Raw genomic sequence first — 21,019 nt, 5'->3', positions numbered from 1 at the left:
GGGGGGGGGGTTGGCCACAATCGTTATGTTTGTAGAAAAATGAAACTAAACAGTTTCTGATGGGGAGAAATGTCAGCTGTTAAACACTGGGTAGAAAATTCTGCTTCAAGCAGCCTGTAGCACACGAAGTAATGCAGGGATAAAGAAAAGAATGGATTTCACTAAATACCAGTGCATTCTGAAGGCAGATGTCCTGCATACTTCAAAATCCAACATACTGTTAATCCATCATGAGCTATTCAAGAAAGGTAAGAGGAATTCCTAATTCAGTACAGAAGGACTGGCTTCAAAAGGTGCCTGTTTTATGCACCAAAATTACTGATCTGAAGTTTCACAGATAAAATAACAGCAGTGCAAAGAGTATTCCATTTTAATGTCTGCTTGCTGCAGGGCTTGAGTTTTCTTTTCACTTCAGAAATCAACAAATTGAGCAAATTAGCTCAGGGGTTCCCAAACTGTTGCTTCCAGCTGTATCCAATAAGTAGTTTTATTGATACTCTGTAAACAGAGAATAATTAAACAGTTGCTTGAAGGTTCCAACATAATGTTCAGTTTCAAAATACAATAAAGCACCAGAAGACCACACATGTTGTAAAGTGTGTACAAGGTGTGGTGCAAAAGCATAAATACTGACTATCACATGTCTTGCATAGAAAACATATTCAAATTGTGTTAGGATGGCACGGTACTTTAGATTGGTTTGGCTCACAGAAAGAAGGTGCTGGGGCCTTTCTGTGTGGAGTTTGCATGTTCTCCCTGTGTCTGGGTGGGTTCTCTATGGGTACTCTGGCCTTAGGTTAGGTTCACCTGTGATTCTGAATTGGCTAAAGGTGTGAATGCAAGAGCGAATGGTAGCTTTTCTCTCTGTGTGAACCCTGCCACAGTCTTTTGGCCTATCCAGAGTGTACCCTGTGCCCCTGTGGGATAAGCTCCACCTTCCCCATGACTCTGTATTGGATAAGTGTAAGAGATTGGATGAATGGATGGATGGATGGATGGATTTATGGGGTGGATGTCTGGAATGAATAAACCCCGCAGAACATTAGTTAATGGTATTTTAGAATACCTGTTAGTTGACAATAATAAATAGAACTGATTTTGTTGTTTATTTAGTAGAATCCAGCCTGTCTGCATGGAGGTTTGAGCCTTCAGAGCCTTCAGAAGTACATGAGGCTTACGAAGGTGTTGCCACTCAACCCAGGCTTGCATACGAAATCCCATTTTTAAAAAAACACACTGTCAAATATTCCTGTGTGGCAGTGTGGGCTGCTCTGGCTGTTCATCTGCTAACCCTGCTGCAACCTCGAGCCACCATATCACTGCCAACCTTGCTGGAAAGTGATAACCAGATGATGCCTGCCATGACAGCCGTGGTGTGTGACTGAGAAGGCAGGTGACTCAACAAGTTCTCGTGAGCAAAGTGCTAAATGAGCATGCATTGGATGCTGCTTTAATCGTGAGATCTGAAATTTGCTATTTAAATTCTTGTAATTGTAATTCTGGTAGGGTAGAATTCGTGCAGTGGTTAGTTAACTGTTATGTTATGCAGGAATGTTCTGGTTTTCATCCTGCTGCCCTTTTTTGTTTACAGTTTGCACGTTCTTCCGCCCGCGTGGGCGCAGTATAAAGACATTCACTGGTTTTGCGGTGATTTTAAAAATCGCTGTAGGTGTAAATCTGAGTGTGAATGGTTTTCTTTCTGTCTGATTTGGTCTGTGATGAACTGGTTACCCAGTAACCAGCTGGGATAGCCAACAGCCTCCTGTATCATTCTCTAAATCAGTGCTTTAGACTATCCTAGTTCAAACTGGGTTAAACAAAAGTCGTGTTTTTCTTTGCATTTCTTTGGGAAGTGAAAAGACAAACTGCAGTAAGTTTTAAAAAAACAACAACAGCATAACCAATCCTTCTTTTTGTAACTGTAGTATGGCTGGTATTCCTACACAGAATATAAAGGACAGAGTCATCAGGTGCTGCTCGTCACGGTTGACAAGAGCACTGCTAAGGTACAAGGTACCAAGAGCATGTCTCCCAGCATGGCGGGGTCACATTAAGGTAAAGTTCACAGGAAAGGGGAGAAGGCTCAGTGAGAAATGACACTCCCACCTTCAACTTTAATGCTCCATTCAGTGTGCTCCACAGCATGTTTCTGTGTGTGCAATAGCATTCCCTACTTGGAGGGATTGCATGCACGGAAAACCACTACAGTTTTTTCAGTGAAACTTCTGAAAGTCGGTACTATTTTCCAACCTTGTACTACTTGAGAAGTGGACAGGATGGTAACAAAAAGTGGTGCTGGTATACCTAGCGAGTAAAGCATAAGGTATTGGTTAATTGGCATATTGGCTATTTGGTGATCTATTACTATTAGCAACAAGGACTAATACATTTTTAAAAGTAAAGTAAAGATGAGAGAAACACCCTTCAGATAACAAATGTGAAAAAAATCTTTTTATGTCTCATTTGTTAATATATCCATCCTCTTCTCCTTGTCAGGATCGTAAGTAGGCTGGAGCCTATTCCAGCTATCTTAGGGCGAGAGGCAGGGTACGCCCTGGACAGGTTGCCAGTCTTTCGCAGGGCTAACAGACATAGACAGAAAACCATTCTGGTAACCAGAGTCACCAGTTAACCTAACCCCACTAACTACATGTGTTTTGGATTGTTAGAGGAAGCCAGAGTACTTGGAGAGAACCCACACAAACACGAGCAGACCTGAACTCAGGACCTTCTTGCTGTGAGGCAATAGTGCTAACCATCATGCCACTATATTGGAATATCATGTTTCTAAATGACCAATTATTGGTTCCCAATTCCTAAAGTAATAAATTATAATTAGCTCAATGAAGTGGAAACTTGAAAAAAATAAACTGTTATAAACTATATTCTATTTTCAACTGTATTCCTGTTTTTGATGCAGTTTGTTATCTATTTCCATTCCCTGTGAGTGGAAATTCAGTTTTAGCCATTTAACCAAAGGCAAAAGAAAATCAAGAAATCCGAAATGTGTGGTTGAAACGTTGCAGCATTAGAGCAGAAAACGGAGAAAGAAATGATCCACATGTGCGAGTGTGTGTGTGTGAGGATTTCTACAAAGCAATGAAACAGGCTGCGCCTCAAAAGCAGTTTGATGACTGCAGTCTCCCCTGCCACAGAGAATGAAGAAGGCCGTCAATGAAGCACAAGCCCATGTTTCTCATTAAATTTTAAGTGCAACTTATAAAATAAGAGTGCATTTGGTGCAGCCACAATGTCACGCTTAGTGTCAATGCAGGATGTCAAAAAACTGGTTTGTAATGAATTTAGTGGTAACATTTGTACAATTTAAAATGCAGTGTGTGTATTGATCAGCTACAAGTTAGAAGTTTATTTTATTGAACACTGATGTTTTAGGCCTGCAGCTTATTGTAACCATTCCTATTGTTTTATGTTAGCGAGCTTGTATGTTATGAGCTTGTATACCTAATTTTTAATTTTATATGAAGATGATACATGTAACTAAAAATTGTACCTCCATCATGTACTGGTCCACAATATGCAGTTCCGCTACAGGTCCTTTGTAGGATTTGTACCTTTCCACATCTTCCATGGTGGGGACATACCTTAAACATAAAACAATAAATAAATAAGAAGAAAATGTTTGCTGTTCTTTGTACATACAGATGCTATTTACCTGTTAAAATAACCAATCAGATGGTTTCACAATGAACATTTCTTGCCAAACAACAGTTTTAAACATTTTTTGAGTATATCATTGTCCTGCTATTTCCCCCCCTTTCTCCTCTGAGGCTTAGTTCTGAAAAGGTGATTTCATACTCTTTTGAGCTTTAATCAATCACTTGTCTGCTCTCTGTCTGTCCGGTCTAATCAAACCACACTCACATAGTCCTGACACTTCAGATTATCCGAGTCTTTTGAGTTTAATTTGTAATCAGTAATACCTAAATATATTCGTAAAACTCGATGCTTATTTAGTCATTAATATTCATCTGGTGGATAAATACGGAGCCCGTTTAGAGGGCTGTAATAGTCTGGGTCCTTCAATTTTATGTGAATTTGCCAATCAGTCTTTTCTTTCCTACGTGGTTGGAAAATAAGTTCCAGCTGATTTGGGAGACTTGCTTCAACATCCTGTAGAAATCTGCTGCTGCTGGAAAAACAACAGTGCCAACGTGATGTCTGATTTCTTTTTTGCCTCTGGGCTTATATGCCATATGTCATATGAGATGTCTATGTTCATTTCCCTTTTTTTTCATATTTGCCTGTATGTGTGTGTCATCTGGGACGGTTAGTCTTGTTAGGCTTTTATGCCTCTCGGTTTTAATCAATTTTACACATTTTTCTCACCTACATTCATATCACGTACATTCCTTTACAAAATTTGATGTTTGATTTGTTTGCTTTTTATGTGCCTTTTGTCTTTTAGTCGTCATGTGTTCAGGGGCTGAAGATAAAAGATAAGCTATGTGGTTAAATCTGACAGGCAAGAGTAATTAATGAAGATTAAGTCAATTTATTTAGTAATTTGTCATTGTCCAAGGTCAATAATTGTTCAGAAGTGGACTTTTCTGGCCACCGACAGCAATCAGCAATTATATATAAACTGAACAAAGGCAGATTTTTTTTTCTGAGTTGATATGGTGCCGTCAACAAATACACCCTAATATCTTCCACACGTGGAGCTACAATATGTCCACCTAATGCATATATAGTTCCCAGTGCAAGCATTAGGTAAGAGTGGTGACAGTTCATCACACAAATAACAGAGTTTATAGTTTTCTAATTAAAAATGAACAAAAAAAAATCATAGAACATGGAAAAAAAAAACGTAAAATCAAGAATGAAGAAAACCTTGGCAACAATCAAAAGCAGAAATTTTCATTCCAGAACTGATATCTTTTTCTGTGCCACAGTGAATATTTTATTGCTAAGGGGGAAAAGCGCCCATCCTCAAACAGTATGCTGTATGTGGAGCTATGAATTTATTTTCTACTGGTTAACAACACTGTGTCAGCTGTACATATTTACAGTCTTTTGTTTTTATTTTGATAGAGATATTTGTTAGTATGGCCCGTGTGTGAAATTTAGAGCGACATTTGACTAAGAATAGTAGTACTGTATGAACCGGAGAGTTATTTCAACTTATTAATCTTTAAAAAAAGAGTAAAGAGTTGAATATGACGTGTCGCCATGTCAAAAAGGTAAAAACACATCAAGTGCAGCTATCTCTAATATCAGTCGTTGTTTAAGGATCAGAAAAAGACGCATACATTTAGACCTTTAGACTGACTTTAAAATTTTATGTTACATTTCCTTTTTTTGTCATATGTACTTCTCCCTTTTGATCTTTGTTCAGGTATGTCATCACATGTTTTCTTGCTTGGCCCCATGAAGCGATGCCATTAGACTGATTTCTAGTAGCCAAGGGAAAGGCGAGTGATTAAAAGCCAAGTAACGCTGATGGTCCTCGTGAGCTTCTATAAAGCAGCGAGACGTTGATGGGAAGAGCCATTTATTCGCTTGCACTGAATTTGAACCTCTCTCTCGTCTTAAACTGGGCTTCCTACTTCTGACATTCCTGTGAGTTCTGACCTCAAACCATAGACATTCGCCTTCTCACGAGTCAGCCTATGTGCCACCAGAGTAGCACCGGTCATCAATATTGCAGCACCTGTTGGGAGTGGTTCTTTCAAGATTGTATTCCTCAGGACGACGCCACCACGCATTAAAATATATATTATGTTTTCACAGAATATATAAAACCGTCCCCACAGTACATTAGATCAGTTTTGCCTTCCAGGAGGTCAGCACACAGAGTCACTAAGTAAACTGCAGGTAAGAATCAGGAAGCATTTTACCCACTTGCTGTGTTTTATTCCTGAGGGCATGTCAATAGTTTCCATCTCTGCAAATAACCCGAGATAAAACTTTTATTAGTGAGCTGCTCTAGTAAAAGGTTCTGGCATCTGCTCTTTAGTATTAAAACACAGTGAATACTGCTGTGTTTCTTCCTCACATGAATTGGCAGCGGTTTCCCCTGTTTCACATTGTCCTGGCAGTAACATGGACCCACATCCCCGTTGATGATTTGTTTAGCATCTAGTTTCCAAAGGCTTTACCTCTGCCAATGAAAACACACATCAACCGCCCACGGACTTGGGCACAAAAAGATGTTCACCTCTCAGCTTCAGTTGTGACACTATAAGGAGTGAATACAAATCAGCGTTTTTTTGGCACCAAGTCATACCTCCTCAGAGAGGTGATGTGCTCATCAGACAGGCCTCCATCTTTCTCATTAATGATGAACAGTTTGTCCTTCAGCTCTCCCGGTTGCACCGGAAAACTTTTGAGAAAAATGTCTAGGAGAACAATAGATTAGAAAAAGTCAACACACTCAATGGTACATGAAAGCTTTTCTCTTGACAGATAGTCCTCTTATCCTGCGATGAAATGACTCAAAAAGCATTCTGAAGACAAAGGGTCCTTTGCTTAATTACTTTCTTCCAAATGCCTAAGGGAAATGAACAAATTTGCATTCTATCAAGTCAAAGCTGATGTGATTTTTTTTTTTTATAGGAAATGCCTCTGCATAATTCAGTAGCTGTGAGAAGACTTCATTATGAGCATCAGCGTTTTAGGCAGACATGTATGTAATATGAACAGTGAATTCTATAAAATACACTCACTTAAGCCAGTCTGACACACAGGCTCTGATTTGGCAATTTTAATTTAATATGTTATGAGGCTAAGTAACAGAAAGCCTCGACTCTGAATGCTGATCATGTTGTTTAAGACATGTTGACTGAATAGTTTGATCGTCTGTTCACACATCGATACCACTCTCATGTTTGGCTGCTGGTATATGAAACTGCAACAGCAGTTTATCTTTAGTATAATGACTTGTTCTAAAATATGCACACACGTCTACCTCTAACATTCACTTAATAGTGGACTGTATTTTGTTCTTTTAATATGTCTATCCATCTATCTTCTTCCGCTTATCTGGGGCCGGTTCGCGGGGGCAGCAGCCTAAACAGAGAAGCCCAGACCTTCCTCTCCACAGCCACCTCATCCAGCTTGTCCAGGGGAACACCAAGGTGTTCCCAGGCCAGCCGAGAGATATAATCTCTCCAGTGTGTCCTGGGTCTACCCCAGGGCCTCCTTCTGATGGGACATGCCCGGAACACCTCATCCCGGAGGCATCCAAGAGGCATCCTTGTCAGATGCCCGAACCCCCTCAACTGGCTCCTTTTGATGTGAAGGAGCAGCATATCTCTAAGGGAGACGCCAACCACCCTTTGGAGGAAGCTCATTTCCGCCACTTGTATCTGCGATCTTGTTCTTTTGGTCGCTACCCACAGCTCGTGACCATAGGTCCCTCACTTAGGGACGTAGATCGACCAGTAAATTGAGAGCTTCGCTTTTACACTCAGCTCTCTCTTTACCACAACAGACCGGTACAGCGTCCACATCACTGTGGCCGCTGCACCAATCCGTCTGTCGATCTCCCGCTCCCTTCTCCTGTCACTCATGAACAAGACCCCGAGATACTTAAACTCTTCCAATTAGGGCAAGAACTCGTCCCTGACCCGGAGTGGGCACTCCACCCTTTTCTGGCTGAGGACCATTGCCTCAGATTCGGAGGTGCTGATTCTCATTCCCACAGCTTCACTCAGCTGCGAACCATTTCAAGGCGAGCTGGAGGCCCTCACCCAATGAAGCTAACAAAACCAGATCATCCGTGAAAAGCAGAAATGAGATTCTGAGACCATCCAAGTGAAAGTCTTCCGCCACTTGGCTACACCTAGAAATTCTGTCCATAAAATTAGGAACAGAATCGGTGACAAAGGGCAGCCCTGGCGGAGCCCATGACCCACCAGGAACGAGTCCAACTTATTGCCGGCTATGCGGATCAAGCTCTTGCAACGGTTGTATAAGGATTTAATGGCCCGTAGCAATGGGCCAGACACCCCATACTCCCGGAGCACCCCCCACAGCACCCCCCACAGGACCCCCCGAGGGACATGGTCGAATGCCCTCTCCAAGTCCACAAAACAATGTTTAAAAAATAACAAATTAAAGCAATAATTGAAAAGTTGAAAAGCCCCCCTTGTTATGCTTGTAGAGAGCTAGGCTAGCTATTCAACTGCCTCCAGCATGTAGCCAGTCGTAGGATAAGCTAGGCCGCTGCTTGCAGGCATACGATGCAACTAGTGTCAATCTTATGTAACTCTAAACAACTGTCTATAAAAAGGGTGACTTTCAACATTTGCAGTCCGAAGTAGTAGTTGATCTGCTGAATCCAAACCATCAAACTGATTAAAAATGGGCTCATCATGTTAAATGAGGAGCACTGAGGTACAAAGCTGTAATCATCACGTCTCTAAATCCTTGACATTAAAGACTTGAGACAGTAATTCCCTTACCAGGACCAACAGAGGACGAATCATAACATCAAACATCCAAAACAATTTTGAAGAACTACTAGTCTCCTCGTGAGTAAGGGTTAGGCTGTCTCATCTAGCCTGAAAAACACACACACACACACAAGTGCAAATTAAGCCCTTTGTTGGCTGGCACTCAGACAAACTGGGCAATGCCCTGGCAAATTAGAGTATGGAGATGGAGAGTGTTTCCCATCGGGTGCATGAAGCCACAGGTGTACTTTTAATTAGGAGTGCGACATTTTCAGTCATTAAATAGGCAGCATGCAGTGGGGCTCTCAAGGTAAATAACCATATGAGTCGGACACACAATCTAAACAGAACTGCACTTTGATCATACAAATCCGCAATGGATCTCATCTAATTATGGAACTATATAGCTCTATCACATTAATTCAGTACAATTTTGAGGTACTTTGAGTATCTCCATTTAATGCTACTTTCTGCTTCTACGCCATTTCATATGGCACTTTTTACTCCTCTTCTGTTATCTGACCAGGTATCTGGTAGCTTTATTGTTTATAGTTAATATTATTTTTTAACAAATATTCACTTGAAGAAAAATGTGCGCATAACAAAGCAGTTTCACATTATTTTCACCATTCAGCCAACAATCCCTCAAGTCAATGGATTCAGTTCAGTTCAGCTTTATTTATATAGTGCCAAATCACAACAATAGTCACCTCAAGGGGGTTTATAGTGTAAGGAAAATAACCTGCTATAATACAGTGGCAACTCCTTGTGAGCAAGAGATAGGGGGAAGGAAGAACTCCTTCTTAACAGGAAGAAGGAGGTCACTTGCCGCAAGACACACAGACACACTGTGGAAGAGAGCCATTTACTAACAACTAACAATTAAATGCAGAGTGGTACACAAACACATTGCAGCATAAATAAGGGAGGATTCTGAGTCACCTGATCTAGACCTGAAAGCTTTAAGGCTAGAGAGGGTGTCTGTCTCCCAAAACCAAACTGGGAGCTGGTTCCACAGAGCAGAGGCCTGAAAGCTGAAGGCTCCTGATTCAGCCCAAATCAGTGCTTAGACTAGGAGCAACTGGGCAACACACTACAAAGAGTACTGATACATTTACCTAAGGAAAGCTGTGGGTCCATCTTTCACATCAAAAACAAAACTTGACCTGGGAATAAACCATTCTGTATGATAACATTCAGAATCTTTTATAATTTATTTAAACATTGTGCTGGCATCCAGAGAGGAGTCACGGCTATTAGCGTTCAGAAATTCCTAACACATATTCACAGACAAACCTTGTATCAGCGTCCTTCGTGTGCTCTAAAGATAGTTTTCAAAAGAATGCAAAAAAAATCAATATGAGCTGCAATCCTGCTGTTAAGGGTCTACTGAATTTCTGTAGAGTACTTAAATGCAGTGCACAAGTACACAGATCAATGCAGCATTGTTCTATGCACGCTTGATGCAGCTGATGTTCTGGCTTGCCCATAAGGATCATGCTGATTACCATATTAAACCCCTCAAAAACACAAAACAATAGTAACACAACTGCTCAAGCTGTCTAGTTCCATCTGCCTCAGTGCGTAACTGCACTGTTTTTAAAGGCACTGTGGATACAGTAAGGGAGCCAATGTATGTCTGATGCTAATTATCACTTCTGGGTTTGTTAATTAATTATTGATCACATATCTGTGATGTTATTATATTGAGGTGGAGTCTCACTGTCTACTGAGGTGAGGTGTTCCTGGCTTTGTAAAAAGAAAGTGAGACTTTGAATGCACACTGGCTCCCAGTTTAATGAGATCAGATGAATAAATAGTTTGGCGAAGAATGAGAAATGAGACGAATAAACAGCATGAATTTAGGCAGGTGATAAGCATGCAAACAAGAGCAGGAGGGGCATGTCGCTTATGTGTGCATGTGTGTCGGGGGTGGCAGGGACGGGTGCTATGGGATAGAGAGGGACAGAAGGAAAGAGAAGTCTGATTCCCAAATTATTCCGTTTTATGTATCTGGGTGGAGATCATGTGTTTTTAAACAGGTAGAAATCACCTCTGGACTAAGTCTGTTCTAAATTACAAAAACAAAACTCAGTGTTTAAAATTTGCCTCAAAGTCAGATACAAAATGCAGCAGTGCAGCAAAGGTAATTAACCATTACTTCTCAAGATGCTCTTTCTTCGGTATTAGCATTTTATGTTACTCATATATCACTGCAGTTCAGATGTTAGGCTTACACAATACAATAATTTAAATGCATTGATATAGATCCAAAGTGTCAAATTTGGCTCCACCGTGGCCCACTGCGACCATAAAATACTATTTACAGATGAGCCACAACATCCAGTGTTGTGAGATGAAGCCAAAGCCAAGTCATAAAACTGAAACCAAGTTACAGCACAAAAAATAATGTTTTGCAGTTACATAAACACGTTTATTCTTACATTTCATTTACCAAATAAAAATTGATGATTTTTTTTAAGTCACCCTTTAGAATTTTATAAAGGTTAAAATTTTGCACAATCAGCAACTAAATGCATTTAGCCCAGATGACCTGCTGAAGTTCAAACTGAGCTTCAGAGTGGGGACAAAAGGTGATTTAAGTGACTTTAAATATGGCATAGCTGTTGGAGAATGGTCTGAAAAGCAGGAAATATCCAGTGAGCAGCAGTTATCAAGGAGAAAATACCTTGTTCCTGCTAGAGGTCAGAGGAAAATGGCCAGAGTGCTTTGAGCTGTTAAAAAGGCAACAGTAACTAAAATAACCACTCGGCACAACATAAATATGCAGAAGAGCATCCTTGAACAAACAACACGTCGAACCTTGAAGCAGATGGGCTACAACAGCACAAGACCACACCAGTCAGCTAAGAACAGGGAACAGAGGTTACAGCTAACATAGACTCACCTAAACCGGACAAAATAAGATGCCTGGGAAGGTTTGAATTTTGTGTAAACGGCAGGAAATCTTGGATCCATTGACTTAAGCACGCAGACTGAAGCAGTCAGGGATCGAACCACCAACCTTCCAATTACTAGATTATAGAATCGAAAGTTAGGCTGTTAGTGGCAGTGTAATAGTGTGGGAGACATTTTCTTAGCACACTCTGGACTCTTTAGTACCAACCAAGAAATGTTTAACCACCACACTAGGAATGTTGCTGATCATGCCCATTCCTTTATGGTAACATGTACCTATCTTCCAATGTCTGCTTCCAGCAAGATGATACACGTTACCAAGCTTAGATAACATCAAACTGGTTTCTTGAGCATGGCAGTGAGTTCACTGCATTCAAATGCTGTCTACAGTTGCCAGATCTCAGTCTGATAGAGCACTTCATGATTTGATGGATCACATTATCGATGTGCAGCTGACAAACCTGCAGCCACTGTGTGATGCTATCATGTAAATATGGGCCAAAATGTCTGAGGAATGTTTCCAGCAACCTTGTCGAATCTATGCAGATCTTCAGGTAACGGGAAGTCCAACCCTAATAATGTGCATCTAATAAAGTTTCATAGTGTATTTACTGAACTGTACCTCTCAACTGTTTTTCAGGTAATTATGTGGGGCATCTCTGCTTAAACTGCACAGAAAATAGAGGGATTGATAGATCAGTGGTTACCATACTGGCTACCAGTGATGGGAATAATGGCATTAAAATAAACGACATTACATTTTTCAGTAATGGGTAATCTAACTAATTACTTTTTCTATTATTACAATGCCGTTATCTTTACACATGAGTATTTTTTAGCACACAATGGGTTGAAGCCGTCTTCCTCCTACTGGGAGCTGGGGGGCAAACAATTGCATGAGTGCTGCTGATGAAGTGAAGTAGTCATGGTAAACCAACCAGAGGTAGACTTGGGCGAGTGTTCACATACAAACATATACAGACAGAGGCACAGTCATGGTGAGCCCAGATAATTCAAATTTAGCATTTTTTTAAGTGGAAGTCCAGACATTATTTTTCTCTCAAAGAGAGAAACGTCAAGAATCTCTATGTGAAATGGGATTTATGTTTTTATCAGCTGTAAGCAATTCGACTACTTTTGTTGCACCTCTCAATGTCAAAGCTGCAACAAAGCTGGTCACCAATAACGACGGTGTTGATGCTAGCAGGCGCAGACCAAACCCAGGTGAGGCTATCGTGAGCTCAGCAAATAACAGAGATGGAGCGACGCCATCTAACAGTCTAAGCTTGGTTTCTCTTCTCCACAAACATCTGTAGCACAGACTGAGTTAAAAAGACTGATGCTGCCTTTGTCAACAGTCTAGTCAAATTTCTTTAAGTCTCTTATTGCCAAGATACCGGCCAAGGAGGGGTAGGCCCACCAAGCAGAAAGACGTAGATACCCAGTACTTTAGTGTTTAGTGTTTGCTGTTAGTTCCTTCGACTAAAGGGCCCATTTACTTCAATTATATATTCAGTTTTATAATAAACAATTGAATATGCACTTTAGTATGTTCAAGTATATTTACTAATTTATATTTTAGTATTTTACTTAAGATGGGATCAAAATTATTTTCCATATTTAAACTTTTTTTTAAAGTTACTTTTCCTGGTTCCTGGTAATTAGTTACTATTAACTAGTAACTAATTACTTTTTCAAAGTAGCTTGACCAAAACTGATTAGCACTAATTAGCAGGTATCTGTGTCTATCTTACAGACAAGCTTGCTATAGTTAGCATTTCACTCTCCTCTCCATATGTGCTCACTTCTGGTGACAGTTTCAAATCAAGGCTTCACAAACCAATATGCAACATCATGAAGGCTACAGCAGTCTTTCATATATATTCTACACTTATACATAGTTGTATTAATAACTATAATCCAGTAACAGAAAACTAAAACACACATGCACAACCACTTTTCTTTCCTGGGAATATACTCATCACCTTTCACTTACGTGACAGTTTGAACTTTTTAATTTTTTGTATTAAAAATGACACTTTCAATAGTGGTATTAATAGGACCAAATAAATAGGAACTGAAAGGAAGATGCTTTTCCTTGTTCTTCAAATGTTTTTAAAGCTAGCAGCAAAAAGATGCATGGCCTTGAGTTGCCTTCGGGCTCTCATCTCTCAGCTCCTGCGCCTGACAGAATCAAAGTTTCCAGGTCAGGGAGGAGCCCTTGATACAGTATTCTGTATCAAGGCAGGAAATCACTGCCGTTGTCGCTCAGATCCCCTATCCATATTTTATGAATATGTGAAGTCTAATTATGTTGCCAGTCTGCACATTCATGCTGATTCCATTTAGCAGCCCACCACCACATCTGTATCGGTTCACGGTAACTGTGCTACTTGGAGGACCTGTGAGAGGAAGCTTCTGAAATGTTCTCCCCTGGCATGGCTCTTGAAATATACAAGCCACATACACTCAGTTAATCAAAAGTGAAAGGCCATTAGATGAGAAATAGAATATGTTCCAGTCCACAATCACTCTGCAGAGTCCATGGGCAGTCATGTCACTGCTGGATTGGTGACATACTGCCCCCTGCAGACACAAATACAAATCATATATGTGCTTTGCACAAAATGTGTCTCAACTATTGTTTGAAGAGAGAATACTGGCAGCATTTTTAACCCTGAAAGAAAGATGTCAGGTCAGCTTTCTCTTAACTGGGCATAAAAATCGAATTTATTAAAAATTCAAAGGACCTCCTGACAATAATTCTGTTTCTGCAGAGAAGCTGCTCTCTCTGTGTAGTGCTTCCCTCTGGTGGTTGTGTAAACACATGTTCTAATTTCTAATTCACTGGAGAAATAAGCTCCTTTATTTGACTTAATCCGGAAGAATGGCTTTTCATTACAGCTTGGAAATTATACTTATTATTTTGCAGAGGAAATCTAATCTTCTTCTTAAAATGCTGAAAATTATATGTTTCTGTTGGCAATATTTATGAGCAGCTTCACGTCAAAAGTCATAGACATATTTATTGTACTCACTGAAGTTGTGTGCAATCTTCTGGTTCAGCATAATATGCTGGGTATTATTTGGCTCAACGACACCAAATGTCCGAAGATCTTTAACAGCAAATTGCTTGTGTAAGAGTGATGTGTCGATTTCAATCCTCCCCATGCGTTCCTGTATCCAGAACGATTTTGCAATCTGCCAACAAACAAATGAATTCAGTACTGCAACAATTTAATTTTATGAGGAAATCAATGTTAATATTACAAAAGAACAGCACTTGAAAGAAATAACTGACAGACAAAACAAAGAACAATTCGCAGCAATAATGAAGAAAAAACAAGCTGAAACTGACCTTTCTGTTTTTGCCGAAACAATAAAACATGTCATTTAAATATGAAAGACTCACACTAATGGGAGCCTTTGTAAGTGCTATACTTGGCTCGGAAAATATGATAATTCAATGACTTGTAATGAATGGAGACAGTTTTACCTTGTCTGGGCCAATAAGATCCCAGTGGAAAGCCTTGGTGCATGCTTTTTTTGAATTTAGGTTGAGGGGTAAAGGTGGAGGAGCTGGGATGCTTCGGGGGGGAGGCCCTGCCTCTTGGGCAGGAGACTCTGGGACTGCGGGAGGGGGCTGAAGGATAGCACGGAGACTGTATGGAGGGGAGGTGGGAGATGTCGGACTGGGAGAGGGCGGTGATGAGACCTGAGGTGGGATTATTTGGGGAGAATTCCTCCTGCGAGGTTTAGGAATAGGCTTTGTGTGATCAGCTGGTGGATGGGTTTGCTGAGCTGATAAATTATCTCCATCACTCAGGGGTGGATCTACATTTTTATTATCAGCTGGAGGATAAGTGATGCTGCCAGCACCGAATTCACCACTGGACTCGAGATCTGTATCGTTGTCCTCTGTGTCTTCGGTTATGCTCACTTGTCGAAAGGACTTTTGTTCCATGAACATCTTGGACTTCCTTTTCCACTCTGAACACAGTTTGTCAATAGCTTTGACCCATGCATCCCGTTCCTGTTGCACAGTCCCCGGGGCAACTGTTTCATCTGGCACCTTGAACCTGCAATAAATAAGCAAAACCTAACTAGCATTTCTTATTTAGATGACAAAAGTGTGGTAATTAACAGTCCCAGACTCCTTTTATGATATTATCACTCAAACTGTTACAGTAAAAATGAACACATTACACAAATAGACTTTTGATCGAGAATACCCACTTGTGCAAGGCAGATAATTAATTAACAAAGCGCTTTACAATTCCATTATTCATTTACTCTCACATACTGGTGGAGGCAGCTACAGTTGTAACCACAGCTGCTCTGGGGCAGACTGACAGAAGTGAGGCTGCCATATCGCGCCATCGGGATCGAACCGGCAACCTTCCGGTTACAGATGCGCTTCCCAACCTCCAGCGCCACAGTCGCCCCACAAACAAATACAGCTGGTGTGACAGAGTTCATTAGCTGCTTGCTTTTGTTATATTTCCACATCTTAATAAAACTCACTCACTGGTACTCATTTTTGTGGGTGATTAGACTGAAAGTGTCAGAGTCGTTACATTTCTGCACTCTGGTGTCACCGTCTGACAGGTGAATCACAGTGGAGACAGGCACCGAGAGTGTCATCTCGCCATCCCTCAACGGGACCAGCGTTAGTTGTCCTGGATGGAGCCGGGCCTCGTATCTGGAATAAAATGGAGGAGTCGTGTTTAGTGTAAGCTTTAGATATATCATAATGTATGCAATTTACCGGTGTCTACTGTTTTGGAAGAAATAGCAATGTAAAAAATATAAAACAGCAGCTAGAAATATAAAATACCCAGCCTGGATGTATTCTAAGATAAGCTCATCTGCCTACTACTACTGCTAATACCTTCTAGTAATGGGTCAAGTATGAAGAAACATAGAGGAGGAGCCAGTTGTAGGCTCAAATCCAGGAAAGGTTAAGTTAGAGGAACTTTTCTAACTGAAGATAACAGATAAGAGGCTTTCGAGAAAAGAAGCGAGTTAATGTAACACCTGGCTCAAAGATTGTATCAATTTTCCATCAGCAATCAGAATGAAAGCATTTTTCAGGAATGTACTTAAAACTGCTCTCTGGTAATGAATATGTTCTCCTTATTCCTAGATTAATTGAATGCGCTGACTCTGGCACAAAAGGATTCGTTTTTCATTCCTCTGCTGTAGGGCAGAGGAAGGCAATTGCAAATATGATTTTGATTAAACTTTATTTACATATGCAGTGATCCAACGTTCTTGGGCAATGGGGAATGGAGGATTGTGGACTAGAATTGGTTGGATAAACATTTCGGGGTTCAGAAATACTGTAATCATTTTGTATGACTGTAAAACTGAAATAAAACTCAAGTAAACTTAAGAAACTCAAAACTATCCTAGAATTAGCTTGTAGCATGAGCTACAAGGATTCAAAGTTTATTAAAAGGGATCAATTATGCAGTACATTAATTTTATTCCATAAAATAAAGTGGTGGGGCGTGGCCTGTGGTGCCGCTGTAGGGGAGGCGGACGCACCTGAGCGGCATCTGCAATCACGCCTCGCCACACATATACAGTTATGACCATAACTTTATTGACAATGACACATAGTGTACTTATACAAAGTCCCCCTCTTTTGAAGGCTCAAAGGTACTTGTCCAAACTCACATAATTATTATTATGAGGATTTTTTAAATACTTGAATGAAAATTCTTTGGAGTCAATGTAGAGCCCATGAACATCGTTAAATGCTGGGTTTCCACTTGAGATGCTTCAGGCACCATCAACTGAGGCTTTTTGCTTTTCTGTCTCTGTGCAGTTTAAAGTGAAAATCATGCTCTGTTGGGTTGAGATCGCTCAGGGTTTATGTCAAGGCCCAGTATAAGACCAAATTAATGTTTTAAGCTGTTGACTTCTACACTAGTAGCCCTCAAATATTACTGACAAATAACTTCTCATGACTAACAAAACTGTCAAAACTGTCCTGTGGCTGTTTTGTGAGAGCAATGCTTCAATAATAAGCGGACATACATACTTCATCCATTTAAATGATGCCAAGCCTCCTCTGTGCAGCAACAACATCCCTTCTCGAATGCTCTGTGGTGCCTGAGATTGCTCTTGGGATTCTGCATTTTCTTCTCCATGATCATTGTATATGTTATTATAAATTATCTTATTGACAAGCTCCATCATCTGCTCGAAAGAGAGAATCACGAGAATGAAAAGAGTCCCTGTGAAACCATCAATGAATGATATGAAATGGTATAAAAGTAAAAGCAAGGCTGTTTTGCATTTATTTTTATAGCTTAAGTGTTTGCAATCAAGAGTCTAAATTCAAAGAGCAATAATCACATCTCAGTAAATCTCAGCAGAAATTGCCTCGGTGAAACAATCTTATTGTCACCTTATGTTTATCCTCCAGCGACGTGGCCTCCAATTCATAATCATGATGTCCTTTAAAGGAAATAGAGTACCTGGAACCCTCTCCATCATCACAACTCTTGACAATAGAGAAGGGAAGTTGCCGCTTAACGATTCCTTTCTCTATGCTGCACACCATTTTGGTCCTGAAATCAATCTGGATGTTCACAATGTGAGTGATTAAATGAGCATGTCTGAAGTGTGCACTGTGTGGCATTAAAACATTTATTACTGCCTCGCTTTGGTGATTAATCTGCTTTCAGTAATGTACCATCGTGATGTATCTTTAGTGCTAGTTAGCAATGCTAACATTTTTGTGTGTGAAAGAGAGAATCTGGAACTTGCAGAATCCTCGGCCTCTACATTTATATGGATTGCCTGTTAAATTTTTTACTACTGCACTCTGCCAGAGGAGCTTTGCATGTTTCAAAGTGTAAAATAATCCTTCTTCATCGTGTACCTGTACCTTCTTCAGCCCCTGTTCTCCTTAAGCCCCCCCCCCCTCCCTTAAAGATTCCTTCTCTGGTGCCTCTCAACAACAGGTGGGTGGAGTATAGCCAGAGCACGCAGCTGACCATGTTAAGGGTTGCTCTGTCACCTCAGAGAGCTAAGAGCACCCTGAAGCCTGAGGTCATGGTCTACATTCCTGTTTCATTTGTTATGCAATTGGATGCCTACAGCAAGATTTTTGCTTTTGTTTTGAACTCACCTGTAAAACCCGTTTCTGCCACCTGTAGCGGCCATGCTTGTAAACGCTAAAGTTGTACTGAGATTCTAGTTCCTGCAAAAACAACCAATAAACAACATTACATATATGAATACTTAGAGGGAAATCACCACTTAAGGACAATGTAGAATCACTAGATTACACTATACTGGATTACACAAGGACACTGCATTATTGTTTCTTCCTAAACCCTTGGACTACCTTCCACAAAATTGTGTTTGAACTGATCCAGCAGGCTTTGCAGCTTATTAGCAAAACAACGTTTATAAATAGCAGAAGAAGATGCAGTACTATATTTTTTAAAGTCAGGTTAACTCCAGCATCAGACTTTTAAAGCCATCTGCAAAGTTTCTGGTGGTATATCTACATATAAATTACATTCCTTTACCTGTGTCTGTCGCATGTTGGTTATTTGCAGTGACATGTCGACTATAACAGTTTAGTTAGTTAGTTAGATCAGTAGCTTAAGGGCTGGTGTTTATAATTTGATTCTTACATGGAATATTGTTTGTTCTGTTTTCCACTCATACGGTATTATCCAGGAAGAAGAGACATTAGAGGGTGAATTAGACATTAGACAGTCCATTTTGGGTTTGCTTTTAAACCATATCTGGCTGTCTTGAATGGATCGTTTACTTCTTGTAATATTTGTGAGAATTTAAGCTTTATCTGTGCTATTAAAAAATTCCACCTATGAAATTATACACTTAACATAAACGGAGCAACAACCTGGAAAGTTTACTTTAAATTCCCAACTGACTGTTATTTTTCTTTAGCTTTAACTACGACACACTCCACTTAATCCCCCACTCATCTGGAACTGTTTAGTGTTGAGCACATGAAATAAAACTACACATATCTACGTATAGTGAATATTTAAACACTTTCAGGGAAAACTGAAAACCTGCAGGTTTCACTCTCCATCTCGTCACATACTGGTGGTCTGGACACATGGGGAACCCCAGATCCTGTTTACGGTATCTTGTGTTGTGTTATGTTACTGCATTATGGTCAAAGCTTGTTTCACATGACTCATAATACAAAACAATGCAAATTCTATCCACAAGATCCCTTTTTTTTCTTCTTTTTTTTTTATTTTTTGAGTTTTCAACATTGAAACCACACCCATGTCACACTCAAACTGAAGTCACCATGAAAATCGTGTACCTGCTTAGTAAAAATGAGGGTTACCTTGTCATCTGTCATCTTCTGTTCTCTGTCCATCCTTGCCTGCTGCAGAGCGTCATCGATTGATAACTGTCCACTCTTCACCTTGTTCAGGATGTCTAGTTGCATCTCATTGCTCAACTGAAAACATAAAAATGTAAAAAGATGAAGACTTTATCTTTGTCTGGTTGATTTTCTTTCCTTTTTCACCCACATTTCAAAGGTCATCCCGATCTCAAAACAAGCATTCTGTGTGTGATTTATTTCTTCATATTTTAAAAAAGTGACAATATTGAAAGACCACAGAAAAATAAATTATTTAATATCACTGCAAAGAGCTGTCACGCTCTCACCATAAGCACTATCCACAGGTGCACTGCTTAAGTTTTCCTTTAGATTTTCATAAAGATGGCACTGATTTCTCAGCATCGCAGTGTGAGCAATGCCAACATCTGTCTGTCTAACCACACTGATAAGCCATTGTGTTGTAACATTATGAGAAACCGTTTAAAAGGTCTATTCCAGGAACATACTGTCACACTTCTGAGTAATGTCTGCTCCTATCTTTGGGAAATTTCTATCAAAAAGGAAGTCAAGTAAAATTGAGGAAGTAAAATGCTAAAGAGACACTGGTGTGCTAAAACAGAGCATTGTCTGCTCTTGCTGTGGACCTGCACATGTGACGTTAGTGAAAGCAAGGCAGCTATTCTGTAGAATCACTATTACAGTAAAGCTGTTGTTATTTAATGACTCATCTGCAGAAAGAGCTTGGCACTTCCTTAATTCATAAGCTGATTCTTACCTGTGGCATGCCCCCAGTGTACTTCTCCATCCTGGGTGGGTTGTCTTTTCTCTTTGATCCTAAAGTTGGCATCCTAGCTGGTTTAGATTATCTACAAAATGCTACACAGTTTCTCACTTCAGCAAGACGTTTCTCCTTTACTGCAAATATAGATTCACAGTATTGTGTCTTGTTTTGTTTTGTCATGCAGCCTAAACAGAGGTATACTTGACGACTGCGGGAAAAAAAGAAATGTGCTATGATTTGTAGGATTCCTTCTACCACCGCCCACTTTACACGCAGGCTAAATTTGTTCCTGCTTAGGTTGTTTAGCCACACCTACAGCAGCCAGCGCAAAGACTTTATCTCCAAATAGCATACATTTCCAGGCAGGTTACATGTCTTAACTGGCAGGACATGGTTTTACCTCTTCTGTTGTTTTTTCTATCCACTGGAGAGTGCGAGGGAACCCATAATTTTGAGTGTTCATATGAAATGCAATAAAAGTACTAAAAATGGATCTCCTTTTTTCAAAAAAAGAATTACTTTGTTTGAATTATTATAGCATAGGTT

The 21,019-nt window shown here is 40.1% G+C and overlaps 1 protein-coding gene across 1 annotated transcript in view; it reads right to left on the bottom strand.

Annotated features, from left to right (window-relative positions):
* LOC102197029 (formin-like protein 13) overlaps nt 1-20,669 on the bottom strand; it is a 47,663-nt gene extending 26,994 nt beyond the window's left edge. The window contains exons 1-10 of the mRNA XM_005740965.1: nt 20,468-20,669; nt 19,690-19,806; nt 18,481-18,552; nt 17,755-17,928; nt 17,386-17,543; nt 15,865-16,038; nt 14,833-15,415; nt 14,375-14,537; nt 6,248-6,359; nt 3,512-3,602 (exon numbers count right to left, since the gene is read on the bottom strand). Coding sequence (XP_005741022.1) covers nt 3,512-3,602; nt 6,248-6,359; nt 14,375-14,537; nt 14,833-15,415; nt 15,865-16,038; nt 17,386-17,543; nt 17,755-17,928; nt 18,481-18,552; nt 19,690-19,806; nt 20,468-20,539 — 1,716 coding nt within the window. The 5' untranslated portion in view covers nt 20,540-20,669. The remainder of the gene's footprint in view (nt 1-3,511; nt 3,603-6,247; nt 6,360-14,374; nt 14,538-14,832; nt 15,416-15,864; nt 16,039-17,385; nt 17,544-17,754; nt 17,929-18,480; nt 18,553-19,689; nt 19,807-20,467) is intronic.
* Nucleotides 20,670-21,019: the final 350 nt, after the last annotated feature.

Source organism: Pundamilia nyererei, unplaced genomic scaffold (genome assembly GCF_000239375.1).
Source record: "Pundamilia nyererei isolate P.nyererei 1_Seehausen unplaced genomic scaffold, PunNye1.0 scaffold00106, whole genome shotgun sequence".
NCBI classification, from domain to species: domain Eukaryota; kingdom Metazoa; phylum Chordata; class Actinopteri; order Cichliformes; family Cichlidae; genus Pundamilia; species Pundamilia nyererei.
This window is presented reverse-complemented; position numbering and strand designations above follow the sequence as displayed.